Source organism: Anomaloglossus baeobatrachus, chromosome 4 (assembly GCF_048569485.1).
Source record: "Anomaloglossus baeobatrachus isolate aAnoBae1 chromosome 4, aAnoBae1.hap1, whole genome shotgun sequence".
NCBI lineage: Eukaryota > Metazoa > Chordata > Amphibia > Anura > Aromobatidae > Anomaloglossus > Anomaloglossus baeobatrachus.
The window spans coordinates 544,704,544-544,723,278 of record NC_134356.1 but is presented as its reverse complement, the minus strand read 5'-3'; the positions used below and the strand labels follow the sequence as shown (position 1 = coordinate 544,723,278).

Here is an 18,735-nt window from a genome sequence, read left to right as displayed (position 1 = left end):
CATGTCTTTTTGTCTCCCCTCTGTGGATCTTTGCGCGGTGCATTTGAGTTTCAGTTTTATCCCCTTGTCTTTGTCTTGTGGGAGGTGTGTTACTTTGTGTCCTGCCCAACCCTGGGTTGAGGGTGCAGTGGTATTAGGTCAGAGACCAACAGGAGACAGGACCAGGTCAGGGACCCAGACCTCCCTACCATTATGGGTACTTCTGGGGTGAGGGTGAGCGCAAGGGTCCCAGTCTTAGGGCCATCATAGTTCTCCCTGTGTCCCCTAGTCACCCGTGACACTTAATGTGGTTTTACTGTAGTCGAAACATTCGAGGTATGGGAAAATAACTTGAGATATTCGGTGTTGAAATCTACCACAATGTTACGTCATGAAGGACACAAGTGCACACTGCAGGTAATGTATCTGACGATATTAGCCTATGCTCTGAGTCCTTTGCATTTCGGCTGAGGATAATTTTAGCTGTCTCCATTAGAATATAACCCTGTTAAGCAAACACTCAGGCAGGTGGTCTGAAAGCACATTAGGGAAAGTCTCTAGAGAGCTCTGACTAAGCCGGCACAACGTCTGACTGTGGAATAATCTCAGCTCTGACACATTGTTAGCAGCATTGTGCCAGCGTGCAGCTTACACTACAGCAATGCGTTATGACAGGACGTACCTGACTGCACAAAAACTTTCACGATTACCATCTGGAAGATGATAGCATTTTCCCCAGCAGAAGGATTTTGTGACATTGACTTGGATTATCTGACATAAAATTTATTTATTCTTTCACTAAGAAATCTAGTACTTTGTGAACCATTGACTAAATGGCTATAGTTCAGTGGTAAGGAACAGTCAAGGTCAACGCAAGAATAGAGATGTGATGGCTTAACTGTGCTTACCTACGGTATTCTCTTTTGTGCTTCATTATTACATTGCAATAATTCAATGAAGCGATTATGAAAGCATCTTCTTAGGGTTATATGTAATACTCCTTTATTACTTAGAGAGGATCCAGCATTTAAGAAAGGCAGCAAAGAGCACTATAACATCATTTTCCAGGGATTAAGCCTTAAAGAGTAACTCAACTCAATTTGTTTTTTTTTTTTTAAATCAATAGGACAAGTAAAGGCAAGATTCTGGATAATATATCTTATTACATATCTTTTTACAGGAAAATATTTCTTAATTTAAAAAGTCAGTTCTATTTCTTTCCTCAGCGTTTTGTACCATTCAGTCATTTTTAATTTATTGAGTAAATCCTTACACTGATAGTTTACATTATATTCAGCTTCCCATAAAAGTCTATGGAGAAAGGAGAGGAAGCATGAGGGGGTTGCTGCATATAAAGAGTGGCAGAGAAAGAAAGACACACTGACTCTGTCTCTGTACTGGATTGTTTTAAAACAGGACTGCACAACATGTGGCCTGCAGTGGCTGAAGGGTTTGTTGCAGTCCGCAGACCTGTCTAGAAGACGCTGCTCTCCCTACTTCCAATATTCAAATGTATTTGAGTCTCTCAGATGTGAATATGTTTAGAAACCTGAATGCTGGCACTGTGGCAGAGCAGAAGAGAGCTTGTCAGGTCCTGCTCCAATGTTCAGCAGCATGATGAGGTTAGCACACTGCTGACATACACACCACAGAGGCATCGGAGGCGTCAGCCTCGGTAACTGCTCCATGGAGAAGTTGAAGATTAAATGTGTGCCAGGGCACACACTATGTTGGCATATTGAGAAATAGAGCACAATATAGCGTGAAGCTGTGCAATATTATGGTAAGGGGCAGTTTGAGGGGATATTTTAGATATTTTAGATAAGGAGTGTGTGGGGTGGAGATATTATGGAGAGGGTAATTTTGGGGGAGACATTATGAAGAGGGGCATGTGGGGGATATTATGGAGAGGGGTTGTGTGGAGGAGGAAAATTATGGAGGGACAGTGTGTAGTGGCATGGAAAGAGGCTGTGGGAGGCAATATGGAGAGGGGCAGTGTGGAGGAGATATTATGGAGAGGGGCAGTGTGGGGGGAAGTCATTTTGGAAAGGGGCAGCATGGGGGGACACCATTATAGAGAGGGGCGGTCTGGGGGGGACAACATTATGTAAAGGGGCAGTGTAGAGGGATATTTGTCTCATCAGTAGTGTTGTTCCTGTATAATCCAGAGTCTGATAATGGCTGGTAACAACAATTCCCAACAACTTCTTACCATTGTTAAGGAGATACTGGGAATTGAAGGTTGATGCGTTACAACTGTATATGGGGATGACCTGACATTACAATTGATCACTGAACTATGATTGGTGTTACATTCATGTGCTGACAACATTTCTGATCTTCTAGAAATATAAAAATCCATAATATGCTCTATGGCTATGTTAAAAGCTCTAAGTTTTGAGTATTTTTATGAAGAGGATTTGGTGAGTTTCTGCTCCAAAAATGCAGCTTAAATTTGCTTGTGTTCACACTAATGTTTTTGAGCAGAAACTCTCCAAATTCTCCTCAAATACTTAAAATGTTTTTCTGTTGATGTATTAATGTACTGATGGTGGTTCTGGTGATGTATTCATGTAAGTATCCCTATAAATTTTTTGCAGCTCTTGGGATTGGTTCAGTACGGCAATGTGGCCCATGTACCAAAACGTTTTTTGCATCCTTGCTTTACAATTATGCTGAATTAAAGCAACTTTAACATGGATGACCTATCCTTAGGAGAGGCCATCAATGTCTAATCTGTGATGGTGCAACTATTCAGTTTTGGAACTGCACAGAACAGCTCCATGAACTCTATAATGGCAGTGGTTGGGTTCTACACATCTGCCCCCTCTTCTAATCAACCATCAAGTGTGGAGAAAGATGCGGGCTCAATGTGTGAGCCCACATAAAAGGAAGGGAAACTACCGATAATGTAAATATGTCATCAGTCATAAAGGTTAATGTCCTGAATATACTTGTTACTATACAAGCAAGCCTGTTTTGGCTGTAAAGGTAAGGAAAGAAGTCAGGGACAGAAGGAAGGCAGTATAATTGTAGAATCAGACTACACAGAATTTGTTTGTAGTCTGTAACCATGGAGACAAAGTACCATACTTTAGGATTTTAGCAGAAATATGTAGATACTTAAGCTTTCATGTGGTATGTGATATTTGTATAGTCTACATTTTGTTTAAATGTTTTCAATAAAGAAGAAATATTGGCACAATAGTGAAGTCCTTCTGTTTGATATTAATCTTCATTTTGCATAAGGTCTCTATAGAAATAACGGTAGGAAATTTCCAATCAAGACTATAGGGGGTTTTACACGCTGCAATATCGTTAATGAATTATCGTCGGGGTCACGGTGTTTGTGACGCACATCCGGCGTCATTAACGATATCGCAGTGTGTGACACTTATGAGCGACCTTAAACAATCGCAAAAGCGGTAAAAATTGTTTGCCGCGGAGAGGTCGTCCTGAATTAAAAAATCGTTTTCAGCTTCTTAGCGATGTTGTTCATCGTTCCTGCGGCACCACACATCGCTGTGTGTGACACTGCAGGAGCGACGAACATCTCCTTACCTGCCTCCATCGGCAATGCGTAAGGAAGCAGGTGGGCGGGATGTTACGTCCCGCTCATCTCCGCCCCTCCGCTTCTACTGGACACCTGCCGTGTGACGTCGCTGTGATGCCGCGTGTAAAGCCCGCTTATATCTAGCAATGATCTATCCAGATGCAAAGTGATGAAAATAATACTGCCACCTTTATGAAATCTCTTTTTCTCAGTGTCACAAATTCTATGTAGTGACTAGGAATGACCGCCTTCTGTGAAATTTCAGCAGCTCTGTTTAAACGCATCCTCACATTTACCGGTATCTGCTTTATCTTTGCACATACATGCAAAATTTACAAAAATAGAACGTTTGATTAGCATCCAGAAGTTTCACAAATCTAGTTACTCTTTTGGCTGTTAAATGAAATGATAAAATGTCTACAGATCACTAGATTCACTTAGACATGGATTTTTTCAATCTCAATTAATGGACAGCTAAACATTTTTCTTGCAGATTACAGTGAGGCCTGTCTTGCATAAGGATAAGGACAATTTATTCAGATTAAATACCAAGTATGGATTATTCAGCCTATCATTTTATATATATATATATATATATATATATATATATATATATATATACATATACACACACATATATATATATATATATATATATATATATATATATATATATATACATATATATATACTAGCTGTACTACCCGGCTTCGCCCGGGTTAATAACTGTTGTTAACAAAATAGCATGTATTAACATTCCCGGGATAGAATGTATTAACGCCCGGGATAGTAACTGTCTCTCTGTTTCTCTCCCATTCTCTGTCTCTGTCTCCCCCTCTGTATATATCTCTCTGTCTCTCCCTCTTTGTCTGTCTGTCTCTTTCCCTGTCTGTCTCTGACTGTCTCTTTCTCAGTCTGTCTCTTTCCGTCTGTCTCTTTCCCTGTCTCTTTCCAAGTCTGTCTCTTTCCCTGTCAGTCTGTCTCTTTGTCTGTGTCTGTCTCTTACCCTGTCTGTCTCTTTCCCTCTCTTTCCCTGTCTCTTTCCCTGTCAGTCTGTCTCTTTCCCTGTCTGTCTCTTTCCCTGTGTCTGTCTCTTTGTCTGTCTCTTTACCTGTCTGTGTCTGTCTCTTAACCTGTCTCTTTCTTTCCCTCTCTTTCCCTGTCTGTCTCTTCCCCTGTCAGTCTGTCTCTTTGTCTGTGTCTGTCTCTTACCCTGTCTATGTCTGTTGCTTACCCTGTCTGTGTCTGTCTCTTTCCCTGGCTGCATTGTGACACGCCAACATTCCATATAAGGGTGTGGCTGCGCATTCTTCTGAAGTTCTGGCTGCACTGTGGCTCCCAGCTCCATTCGCTTTAATGGAGGCAGGTTTTTTGGCGAATAACTGTAAAGCGCGGGGTTAAAATTTCCCCTCAAAACAAAGCCTATGACGCTCTCGGGGTCCAGACATGTGAGTGTGCAAAATTTTGTGGCTGTAGCTGCGAGGGTGCAGATGCCAATCCCGGACATACACACACACATACACACACACATTCAGCTTTATATATTGGACTAGCTGTACTACCCGGCTTCGCCCGGGTTAATAACTGCTGTTAACAAAATAGAATGTATTAACAAAAATGTATTCTGCACAGAAAAAACACAAAACAAATAGATAGAAATGTAATTATTAAATTGTTGCCTATATTAACCAATCAGAGCTCAGACTAATTAACTGTAGCAAAATAAAAGCTAAGCTGTGATTGGTTGCTATTGGCAGCCTGATAAATCTCCAGGCAACAGAAAGCCCTCCCCCCTGACAGTATCTATTAGCTCACACATACACAATATAGACAGGTCATGTGACTGACAGCTGCCGTATTTCCTATGTGGTACATTTGTTGTTCTTGTAGTTTGGCTGCTTATTAATCAGATTTTTATTTTTGAAGGATAATACCAGACTTGTGTGTGTTTTAGGGCGATTATGGGGCGAGGTTGGTGTATGTGTGGTGAAATGTGTGCTGAGGGTGGTATATGTGTTCAAGTACGTGGTAGTGTGTGGCGCATTTTGTGTGTATGTTCATATCCCCGAGTGTGGTGAGTATCCCATGTCGGGGCCCCACCTTAGCAACTGTACGGTATATACTCTTTGGCACCATCGCTCTCATTCTTTAAGTCCTCCTTGTTCACATCTGGCAGCTGTCAATTTGCCCCCAACACTTTTCGTTTCACTTTTTCCCCATTATGTAGATAGGGGCAAAATTGATTGATAAATTGGAACGCGCGGGGTTAAAATTTCGCCTCACAACATAGCACCCGGCGCTGCCCGGGATAGTAACTGTCTCTCTGTTTCTCTCCCATTCTCTGTCTGTCTCTGCCTCTGTATATCTCTCTCTGTCTCTCTCTCTATCTCTTTGTCTGTCTATCTCTTTCCCTGTCTATCTCTGTCACTTTCCTTGTCTGTCTCTTTCCCTCTCTTTCCTTGACTGTCTGTCTCTCCGTCTGTCTCAATCTCTTTCCCTGTCTGTCTATCTATCTCTTTCTCTGTCTGTCTATCTATCTCTGTCTCTTTCCCTGTCTGTCTTTTTCCCTATCAGTCTGTTTCTTTGTCTGTGTTTGTCTCTTTGTGTCTGTCCCTTACCCTGTCTATGTCTGTTTCTTACCCTGTCTGTGTCTGCCTCTTTCCCTGTCTGTGTCTGTCTCTTTCCCTGGCTGCATTGTGACACGCCAACATTCCATATAAGGGCGTGGCTGCGCATTCTTCTGAAGTTCTGGTTGCACTGTGGCTCCCAGCTCCATTCGCTTTAGTGGAGGCAGGTTTTTTGTTGAATAACTGTAAAGAGCGGGGTTAAAATTTCCCCTCAAAACATAGCCTATGACGCTCTTGGGGTCCAGAAGTGTGAGTGTGCAAAATGTTGTGGCTGTAGCTGCGACGGTGTGGATGCCAATCCCGGACATACATACACACATACACACACACACATTCAGCTTTATATATTAGATAAATATATATATATATGCAATGTATTTTTATACCAATAACAACATCCACCTTGGTAAACTAATGCTAGGGCAACTCGGGCTTAGAAGGTGTTTTTTAATTAAGTTAAATTTGCTTTACACATGTGAATCCAAAATCCGATGGTATTTAAATAAAAAATTGGTATTCACGTTGGACTCCAATTCTACTCAAAACCTACCAATTTAATTTTGACAGTGGTTAACTCTAATATCCCATTTCTACTTGGCTGCTCACTGAAATATATAAATATGGGAAGTATTTTTTATTGGCTGTCCAGCAGAGCATCCATCAAATCACAGTAATAAATGAGGAATAAGCATAGCACGTTCAAGAGGTTATTCCCAATCACAATATTAATGGTCTATCCTTAGATTAGACCATCAATATCAAATTTATAGTGGACCAACTCTTGGCACATATGCTGATCAGCTGATCAAAGAGCTTGGATGATGTAGCTTCTCGTTCTTTTAATTTGGTCCATAGACTTGCACAGTGGCTGAGCTGGGTATTGTGGATAGACCATAAATATTATCCCAGAAAATCTCTTTAACACTACTGAAGTGTATTATAAGCGTGATGACTTTATACCCATAAATCTGAGCCCACTCTTAGGCTATACATGGTTATTCTTGTACTTACCAGGATAATCTTGCTCTGCACATTTCCACATCTGGAGGTGATCGGGGTAAATTTTTATAATAGGTGCACAATTCCTGCAGATCATGCATGCATACTGTTAGCTAAATGCACATGCGATGTGATCAGTGTCAAGCACCTCTTGAAAGTGAGCGTCTACAGACCTCTTTCAATAAGACATGTAAGGAACGCTGTACAGCCCCTCTATTCAACACATTTATGTAAGCTGCACCAATGTTAGTGTCACATGGGAGAGCCTAATGGTAAGTCCAGTTGGTCATAAAATTATTCGATTACATAAACTTTGGTTTTGAGAGTAAATCTTTCTATGGTATGGTTGTAGAGTATTGCCTTCTTCGACTCTCCCCAATCCTGAGAATACTACTTTTGTTGTGTCCACCTTTACTACTATATTTCTCCTACATAGACCTCTAAGCTAAGCATGGAACTGAAGCACCTTATTCAGTTCCCAGCACAGCCAGCTGTCTGGGAGAGCAGCCGTGCAGATAAACCTTTGAAGTCGCAGCACCGGTATGGTTTCCCTTCATTCTCAGGATAAGTGTGGACTAGTGTGATGACTATTTTAAAAATTTTGCAAAACGAAAATGAAACCCCTTACATTCGAGGAACAATTGCATTCAAATGACATTAGTATCATCAAATTTGTAAAATATTCAAAAAAGTTCCCCCTCTTTTTCATTTCAAAATTTTCAAAAAAAACGATTTTTCGTGTTTTAATTTTTTGAAGATTCTGGAATGATTTAGAATATTCAGAAATCATTTAGAACATCTAGAATAAGAATAATCTAGTGAAAAAAATGACATTTTTAATTGTTACCCATTAAAAATTTATATTTAACCTTTTCTTTAAAAGTTAGATCTAGCCTTTAAAACATGTGCTATAAGAAGAGCTAAAAAAATTGAAAAGCATGTGGTACATTTGGAGTCAGGCAGCCATCTTGGATATTAGAAAGTGAATTTTACTGTGAATAATTTTTTTAATTTAAAAAGTGTATATGAAGTGAATAAGTGATAAAATTATCGTAATAAATAAATAGTGTAAATGTTTATAGATTTGTAAGTAATATTGGGAGGACAGAAAATGAAAACCAAAATTTTTGAAAAACTTCAAAGCAAAGATCCCTATTGTCTCCACTTCGATGGTAAAAGAATCCAAGGGGAGGAGTATCAAGTAGTTCTGCTGAAAAATACCACAACCGAAATCAAACTCGGTATTCTGAAATGTGAGAATGGTTCTGCCACAGCTATTCACAAGGAACTACATCAGCTAATTGATGAATACGACGCTTAGGAAAATATTTGCATGATAATCTGTGACACGGCAGCAATAAATACTGGTCGTTTGAACGGGATTGTAACGCTGATACAGGATGATGTCTTGAGAAAGGGCTTTCAGAAGCCACAATACATTGGCTGTCAACACCATGTACTCGACCTCCTACTGAAGCACGTCATGAATTTCCTTATTCCAGAGTCAACGAAGAAACCAGAACTCAATTATTTCTTCATTGACAAATTAACAGAAAACTATGCCTCACTTCAGATTGATTACCACCAAGTGCAACAGATGATGTTAACACAGGCGAGAATCTTGGATGGTGAGGTGATTTCAAGTTCTTATATGAACTATGTCAGGCATATCGTCATTACAAAACAACATCACGTTGGCCTCGAATCTGTTGGAAGAAACTCCCAAACCTGCACATGGCAAGATGGAACTCGCGAGCTTTATATGCTATTATAGCATTTTTTCTGATACCAGAGTGGCGCCGCTTCCTCGGTATAGCATGCGACTTCATCTGCTATGAATGGGCAAATGCCTGGTTCCAGTCGCAACACTACAACGAAGTGTCCTTCAATGAACTGTTAGCCTCACTCACCAAGACAAAGTGCAAGAAGGCAATTAAGTGTTTGAAGGTGCACTGGTTGATCGAGGAGTTATTAATTAACATTCCCAGATCTAACCATAATGCTGAATGTACTGTAAAACTGATGGAGGAACTACATGCGAAATCGAAAAAAATTGAATTTTTGAATCTAAAATTCATAGGAAAAAATATTTTTTAAACACTTCTTTTGTACATATTGTACTTATAATTAACTGTTTTATACCGTATTTGTTAAAAAACGAATAATAAAAGTTGCTTAGTTATTACTATTATCGTTTCAATAATGCAAAATTGCTTTGGGGGAAAAAATAATTTTTGCCTTATTTCATTTGAATGAAAGGGGGAACTTTTTTTAAAAAAACAAAAAAGCAATACTTATTCTTAACCCCTTAACGACCGCCGATACGCCTTTTAACGGCAACAAATTAGGGTACTTCTTCCGATCCGCCGCTTTTTAACGGCGGTCGGAAAAAAGGGTCTAGCGCCCCCCAGAGTCAGAAAATTTCCGGGGTCTCAGCTGCCGGGGGTAGCTGAGACCCTGGAGATCATGATTCTGGCCGGTTTTTCCGGTCCCCGCTCACCTGATGACCGGTATACACCGTATACCGATGATCAGGTTACAGTAAATGACCGCGTCGGTAAAAAATGATTTATCTCCCATCTGGCATGATCAAACATGCCAGATGGGAGATAAATCTTTTTCCCGGTTCCCTCCGGTCCCCTCGGTATCCCCAAAGTGCCCCCCCCGACCCCCAACCCCCTCCCGAAAATCCAAGATGGCCGCGCGCACCGGCGAGCACAGTAGCGCGCCGGCCGCATTTCCCCCTTTCCTATGGTTTCTGTCGCATGTGCCATAACACATGCGACAGAAACCTGCTCCCCAGGCCCTGCCGGGTCCCCCACTATCCCCCCCGGTGTTCCCCGGTGTCATACATACCTGTCGGAGCGCTGATCCCCCGCGGCCCCCTCCTCCGGCTCCTTCACAGCAGACGCCGGTCACATGTGCCGAGCAGCTGACAGCTTCCTGTGTTCAGGACGCTGGCTGCTGCTGCTGCTCGGCACACTGCAGCTGTGACCCAGGGAGGGTGGGTGCAGATTCATTGCACCCACTCTCCTCAAATGGAGGGTCCTCACACCTAGAAAATGGGGGATACGTTCCCTGAACGTGTCCCCCATATTCTAGAAGGTCCAGAGTCGACGTGGGACGTCCAAATGGATTACAGTGGATTTTTTTTTTTTTTTCAATAAATTGGTCAATCAGGGAATGTTTTGGGGAGTGTTTTTTCAAATAAATTTTTTTTTGTTGTCAATTTTTTTTTTTATTACTGTCAATTAGTTATGTCGGGTATCTGATAGACGCCGTGAAATAACTAATTGCTGGGCTTGATGCCAGGTGACATTACACACCTGGTATCAACCCCATTTATTACCCCGTTTGCCAACGCACCAGGGCGCGTGATGAGCTGGGGCGAAGCGCCAGAATTGGCGCATCTATTGGATGCGCCACTTCTGGGGCGGCTGCGGCCTGCTATTTTTAGGCTGGGAAGAGTCCAATAACCATGGCTCTTCCCATCCTGAGAATACCAGACTCCAGCTGTCAGCTTCACCTTGGCTGGTGATCTAATTTGGGGGGACCCCACGTTTGTTTTGTTTTTTTTAATTATTTATTTATAAATAATTAAAAAAAAAAAACAGCTTGGGGAGCCCTCCAAATTGATCACCAGCCAAGGTGAAGCTGTCAGCTGTGGTTTGCAGGCTACAGCTGTCTGCTTTACCCTAGCTGGCTATCAAAAATAGGGGGGACCCCACGTCATTTATTTTAATTATTTTTTTTTCTTTTTGGGCTAAATACAAGGCTAGGCACCCTTTAGTGCCACACGAAAGGCACTAAAGGGCGCCAGCTTAGAATATGCAGGGGGGTGGGACGTTATATATGTTTGACATCTATCCATTCATCCATTGTAGCATTTTAGGCTATGTGCCCACAATCAGGGTTTGCAGCGTTTTGGACTCAGAGTGTTTTCCCTGCATCCATAACGCTGCGTTGTGCAGTAGAAGCACAGTGGAAGGATTTTTAGAAATCCCGTGCCCACTGTGCTTCTTTTCTTCGCAGCATAAACCGACCTGTGGCGCAGCTTCCCGAGCCTCAGCATGTCAATTTATGCTGCGGAGATGAGTGTGCTCTGCAGGTAGCATAGAGCTCCACAGCAGCCTGAACCCAAATCGCGGGCATGGGCAGCAGCGTTCTCCCGTGGACAACACTCACATCTCTGCAGGAAGGCTGACACTGTGTACTAGACGCCGTGTCGCTGGATCGTGGCCACAGAGCCTAAAAGAGAGAAATTTGTTGCTACAGCAACATTTTTGTGAAGTACCTGTGAATTCAAAATGCTTACTATACTTCTGAATAAAATCCTTGAGGGGTCCAGTTTCCAAAATGGAGTCACTTGTGGGGGGTTTCTAATGTATAGGTACCCAAGAGGCCCTGCTAATGTGACATGGTGCGCGCAATTTATTTCAACTTTTCCAAAATTCAAATGGTGCTCCTTCCATTCCAAGCCCTCCCATATATCCAAACAGAGGTTTTTGGCCACATATGGGGTATCCCTGCGCTCACAAGAAATTGGAAAACAACCTGTGGGGTCCACGTTTTGTTGTTGCCTCTTGAAAAAGTGAGAAATGTGATGCTAAAGAAACATTTTTGTGAAAAAAATGAAAATTGTCAATATGGCAACCTAAGCTTATCAAATTCTGTGAAGTATTCGTGGCTTCAAAATGCTCAATATACACCTAGATAAAAGCCTTGAGGTTTCTTGATTCCAGAATGGGGTCACTTGTGGGGGGCCTCCACTGTTTAGGCACTTTAGGGGCTTTCCAAATGCGACATAGCGTCCACTAATTATTCCAGCCAAATGTTCAGTCAAATTGCACTCCTTCCCTTCCAAGACCTGCCGTGTGCCCAAACAGTTGATTTCCACCACATATAAGATATCACCAAACTCAGGAAAAATTGCAGAATACATTTCATGGTGATTTTTTTCCTGTTACCCTTGTGAAAAAAAAGCTACCTGGTTGAAGTAACAATTTTGTGGTAAAATTTTATTTTTTTATTTTCATGGCTCAACGTTATAAACTTCTGTGAAGCACCTGAGGGTTCAGGGTACTCACCAAACATCTAGATAAAGTCCTTGAGAGGCCTAGTTTCCAATATGGGGTCACTTGTGGTGGTTTTTTGCTGTTTACGTACCTTAGGGGTCCTCCAAATGCAACATGGTGCCCGCAATCTTTTTCCGCCAAATTTCCTTTCCAAAATTCAAATATTGCTCCTTTCGTTCCAAGCCCTCCCATTTGTCCAAACAAAGGTTTCAGACCACATGTGAGGTATCACCGTGCTCATAAAAAAGTGGGTAACAAACATTTGGGTCAAATTTTTGGAATTACCTCTTGAAAAAGTGAGAGAATTGATGCTAAAGCAACATTTTTGAGAAAAAAATTACAATTTTCAATATGACAAAGTAACGTTATCAAAATCTGTGAAGTACCTGTGGGTCCAAAATGCTCAGTATACCCCTCGATAGAAGCCTTAAGGGGTCTAGTTTCCAAAATGGGGTCACTTGAGGGGGGTTCCTGCTGTTTAGGTACCTTAGGGGATCTGTAAAAGCAACATGGTGCCCGCAATCTGTTTTAGCCAACTTTGCTTTCCAAAATTCAAATATTGCTCCTTTCATTCCAAGCCCTCCCATTTACCCAAACAAAGGTTTCTGACCACATGTGGGGTATCGGCGCGCTCATAAGAAAGTGGGTAACAAAGTGTGAGGTCCAATTTTTTGTGTTACCTCTTGAAAAAGTAAGAAAATTAGTGCTAAAGTAACATTTTTAGGTAAAATGTTAATTTTTATTTTTTTTTCATTCCATATTACTTTAGTTCCTGTGAAACACCTGAAGGGTTAATAAACTTCTTGAATGTGGTTTTGAGTACCTTGAGGGGTGCAGGTTTTAGAATGGTGTCACTTTTGGGTATTTTCTGTCACCCAGGCCTCTCAAAGTCACATCAAATGGGATGTGGTCCCTAAAAAAATGGTTTTGTAAATTTTGTTGAAAAAATGGGAAATTGCTGATGAACTTTGAACCCTTCTAACTTCCTAACCCCAAAAAGTTTTGTTTCAAAAATTGCGCTGATGTAAAGTAGACAAGTGGGAAATGTTATTTATTAACTATTTTGTGTGACATAACTCTCCAGTTTATGGGCATAAAAATTAAAAGTTTGAAACTTGCAAAATTTTTAATTTTTTTGTCAAATTTCAGATTTTTTCACAAATAAAATAAAAAAATATCATCCTAAATTTACCTCTAACATGAAGCCCAATATGTCACGAAAAAACAATCTCAGAATCACCGGGATCCATTGAAGCGTTCCAGAGTTATAACCTTATAAAGTGACACTGGTCAAAATTGCAAAAAATGGCCTGGGCATTAAGTACAAATCTGGCTTCGTCCTTAAGGGGTTAAATTACCCATAAAAGTTCCTCGATTGCACATGGTTTCATAAAAAAAAATTTTTTGTCATTACACTAGTGTGGACCCTAGGGAAAAGACAGCCAAAAATATCCTAGATACATGCCACCACATTAAAGAAATACCCGTTGATTAGTAAAATTTGTGAAAACACTGAAATGTATGAAATTACATGCATTATTCCACTAAACATATTTACATCTACTTACCCAGCATTCCTTTGTTTGAGCGTGATAAACACATGTCTTTTTCAGCGCTTGGGAGCACAAATCCTACAACAAAGACTTCTACTCCATCAGCCATCAAGGCAAGCCCTAAAACAATGAAAAGGGTCCACTGGAAACGTCCATGGCCACATTCTTCAATTATGTTCTCATATTGGTAAGCCAACTGCTCCTCATCCTCCACTCTCTCTGCCATGATATCAGCATGGTCCCTAAATTCATCTTTTATGCCTTTGTCCTTACGTTGAGAAGCCTTGACATCATCAGGGTGTGGTATACCCTGATATTCTCCTTCATATATCTCATCATCTTCATCATGGCCCTCTGTAGCATCACTCTGAGCATCTTCCTCCTGATTGACAGGATCTCCGCTATTATAATACCCATCATTTGTTGAATATCCACCATATGTATTATTTTGGTAATAATCCATGGCTTGGTTACTTGTTTGCCTCTTTACTTCTCGTGCTATATCCTGTGCTCCTTGGTAAAAATTAGAATTATTTCTGTAGCCATCATCCATTACGTGCTAGGTTATAATATTAAATGTGCCAGTGTTTATAGTGAAAGACTGAAAGATCAATCTGTTTTTGCTAATCAGATTGACAATCCACGCAAAGATCAACAATTATGGCTTGTAGGTTCACCATCAAAGGCCAAAAGAATTCTGCAAATGAATCATGTTGTTTCATGTGGTGATGTCTGGAAATAACACAGAAACATTATGGTTAGAGATTATGATATAAAGATTACATATTTAAAAGATTATTTCAATAAGCCAAATGGAAATTCATTACAAATGCCATATTTAAAAAATAAATAAACACAATATTTAAAACTGCATTAAAATGATACATTTTTGAGTCAACAAAATGGAGCAAAATTTACAAATTTAATACAATTCTCTGTGGCTGAATTGCAGTTGCTTTTAGCAAAATATAGGAGAAATTACAGCTAACAATACTATTTTTAAAAGGTTTTACCAAATTTGGAATCTATTTCCTATCCCAGTGTTCTCAACTCCAGTACTTAAGAACCACAGATCATGTTTTCAGGATGTCCATTATAGATAGTAATAACCTCTCAATTGCTGGGGTCCAACTACTGGAACCCCCACCAATCCAAGAACCAGGTCTTTGAAGAGCCTTGCGTGAATAGAGTGATGGTCAATCATGTGCACTGCTACTCTATGCATTGCTGAATTTTCCCGAAGACCAGCCAATCACAGCTCGCAACTCTCTCTGGTGGTCCCTTAGCTGTACTTTACACGTTGTGACATCGCTACGATCGGTTAGCGATGCCGAGCGCGATAGTACCCGCCCCCGTCGCACATGCGATATGTGGTGATTGCTGCCATAGCGAACATTATGACTACGACAGCTTCAAATGCACATACATGCTCAGCGACGTCGCTGTGACTGCTGAACTATCCCTCCTTCAAGGGGGAGGTGCGTTCGGTGTCACAGCGACGTCACCGCGATGTCACTAATCGGCCAGCCAATAGAAGAGGAGGGGCGGAGATGAGCGGGACATAACATCCCGCCCACCTTCTCCCTTCCGCATTGCTAGTGGACGCAGGTAAGGAGATGTTTGTCGCTCCTGCGGGTTTACACACAGCGATGTGTGGTGCCGCAGGAGCGACAAACACCGTACCTGCAGTCGACACGACATTATGAAAATGACAGACGCTACACAGATCACCGATTTTCGACGCTTTTGCGATCGTCTATTGACGCATCTAGGATTTACACGTTGCGATGTCGTTACCGACACCGGATGTGCGTCGCTAACGATGTGACCCCGACGATATTTCTGAAGCGATGTCGCAACGTGTAAAGCCCCCCTTAGGAAATAAATGGAGTGGAGGTGCGCAACTGCACACAATCGACCGCCACTTCATTCACTACGGGCCTAGTCTCCGGATGGTGGAAGTTTTAGTGGTTGGATCCCAAGCAATCAGGAAGTTATCCTTTACCAAATGTATAAGGGAAATATTCAAAATATGGTACAACTCCTTGAAAATGGATTACACCTATAGTTTTTGAAGCCAAACACAAAATCAGATACAAAACAATAAAGATGCCTATGTGTTTTCTGTTATACATTTCCTTCCTTTTTAAATTCACTAATTATTTTGTCTATAATGAATATTAATAATAATTTATTTATGTAATGCCAAGTTATGCTGCAGCACTTTGTAATGAAAGAGAAAAAACAAACACAAAAATTATATGGACATATACCCTGCTGTAACTGAATAAAAGAATAGTGCATAAAATAAACATAGGGTACTAAGTAAACACTGTTTTTGACCAAAAAAAAGCATAAAGCTATCCCACTACAGGAAGAGGGGAAACACAGTTGGGATAGTACCTACCATCTCTAATATTAACACTTTACCATGGGTCTAAGTAAGCCTCAATGTGAATAAGGGCTGAGAGTGACCGGGTCCCAACTGGACACAGCCATGGGAAGCATAGAATGAAATACCCAGCTCAGTGAGAGGGAGGGCCACACCCTATCTGTACTAAATACAAGAGACTGCAAAAGAACAAAAAAGTGAGCCTGAGTATGGGATGGTATACTTGCAGCTTGTAAGCTCATGTTCACACTGGCCATAAGATAGCACTTTGTAATCTCAGATTTTGTTGGCACATGTACCCTCTAAATTGTAGAGTAACACATAATTAACCAATTTCAAATAGTTGATTGATGTCCCCCACTCACAATCTTATAATATATGAACAAACAGGGGTCATTCAAGAGGACAAAAGTGCTTATAGTGTATAGTCCAACTATCTTTATAACAATTAAGGGTGTTCATGTGAAGCTGCATGTACCAGTCACCTGAGAATATCTATACCCAGAGATATAGTGCTACTCAGTGCATAGAGTGTATTGGAACAGATGATAGAAGACCAGATTCTGAAGAAAGTGTGGGAAGGAGTATCAAAGGTTAGATTAGTGATGTGAGGTGATGAGCCTGCCTAAAGAGATCTGTTTTTAGTGCAAGTTATCTGGGGTAGTGCATTGCAAATAACTGGTGCAACATGGAAAAAAGTTGGTATCTACTGGCTGAAACTCAACGAATTTCACACTCACGGAAAGGTCAGCGTGCCCTCAGGCAGAAGGATATGTCTGGATGGCCTGGGCACAGTCGGATAGCCTGTTCGGTGGCGGACCCGACTGGTGCTAGAATGAAGTGTAGTCTGGAAGGAGAGACCTGGAAGTGACAAAGGGTATCCAGGTGCCAGTGATACGGATTGCTATTAAATTATGTAAAATATAGAAGAGTGAATGGAACCCCTATGGGAGGAGTGCCAGTGAGATGCAGACCGAGTTGATGCAGACGGTACCAGAAAATAAAGTTGGCCTGTTTAAGAAATTAGATTAAATCTGGACTTTATTTACTGAAGAAAAGTGAGTGCTTGAGACTGTTATGGAGTCCTCCTGTGTGTGGAGCGGCACCGGGGAGGTGAGGGATTAATGACAGGCTGTGCTGTGACCTGTTGTTCCCCTGCACGCACAGCTACTACAGGCACTGCCTGCCCCGTGCCCTCCACCACACAGTGACATGCCTTGCTCAGTTGGTCCAATTCCAAGAAGGATCAACGCTAAAACAACAATAAAGATATTTGTGAGCCTGGTAGATATAACATTACAGGAGCAGAGTATAGTAGATAGCAAAAGGAATGTGTTAGTTAGGAAAAGTTAGAATAAAAGAAAGGGGGTCATATTAGTAATGGAAAACATCTTTAAGCTACCAGTTCATGTCAATAAGCCTTCATTCCATTAAGATTCCAATATTTCAATAATGTATTTTCAATTCAAACACAGATTATTTTTTCTTACCACAACAAATTAATTTGAAATCGCCAAAAGTTTTATTTTTGCTGTTTCTTAATTTTACCACTTCAAAACTAAGAAATATGCATGAAATACATGTTGAGTTTGTCCTGTTAACGGCAAATATTGCAAAATACGTTGCACAGATCACTTTTTTGGCTGCAGTCACAAAATCGTATAAAAAATTAGTCCTATTCCCATCCAGAAAAGTGGATTACTTTTTTCTCCCTTGTCATGTGTTGTCCTCGTGCAATCCATTATTTTACTCAGCAGCTATTTATCTGCACTGCCTCATTGAATAACATTGGTTCGAGTGCGATACCTTTTTTATCGGATTGTACTCATCCGATTTACCGTATATTCTCGTGTGAACAAGCCCTTAGAGAAATGAATGGATTTTGTGCTACATGTTCCTATAAATGAATAATATTATCAAGCATATTCCCAAAATATATGGAAAAAGTAAACTTTCTTCATACTTTTTTCCCTCGCTTTTTATTTCCATTCCGATTGTGAGAGAGCAGTATAAATTATACATGACAGTCTCTTTTGTGTGCTCGGAAGTTCTTCACAACTATTATTTGTGAGCTTTCTGAGAACTTAGAACATTTTAAGCATGAAGCGCCGGCATTATATAGAAGCCGAACTGAATGCTTAAATATTTAAAAGGCAATTCTTAAAATGGAAAGAAATTATAACTAGAATAGTATGGCAATTGCATCTTGGATTGTACAAAAGAATCAACCTCCATTCATTCTTAAGTAATCACTGGAAAATGTAGTTCACTTCTGCTCATGATGAAGAGAAATGGATGAATACATCCCCACAGACGCAAATAATTCAGCAATGTACAGGCATCAATCTGCCGGTAACGAATAATATATAAACAGAGCACTTAATATTTCTATCCTGTACAGAATGACTAATGGTTTAGATACTTGCGGAGCTTTCGAGGCCTTGATTCTGTGTCATAATGCAGCAATTGGGCATCATTTTGCTTTGTAGGATAACAATCAGAGCAAATATTAAGTGTAGGTGGGGCAGACATCTGACTAGGACACCATTAGACCTGA

At 40.8% G+C, this 18,735-nt stretch overlaps 1 protein-coding gene across 2 annotated transcripts in view; it reads right to left on the bottom strand.

Moving 5' to 3' along the window:
* The window catches only part of SV2B (synaptic vesicle glycoprotein 2B), a 214,984-nt gene that overhangs the window by 45,183 nt on the left and 151,066 nt on the right, over positions 1-18,735 (bottom strand). For both annotated transcript variants that reach the window (XM_075345964.1, XM_075345963.1), the window contains exon 2: positions 13,802-14,518. In XM_075345964.1, the coding sequence (XP_075202079.1) occupies positions 13,802-14,339 (538 nt within the window). In that variant the 5' untranslated portion in view covers positions 14,340-14,518. The remainder of the gene's footprint in view (positions 1-13,801; positions 14,519-18,735) is intronic.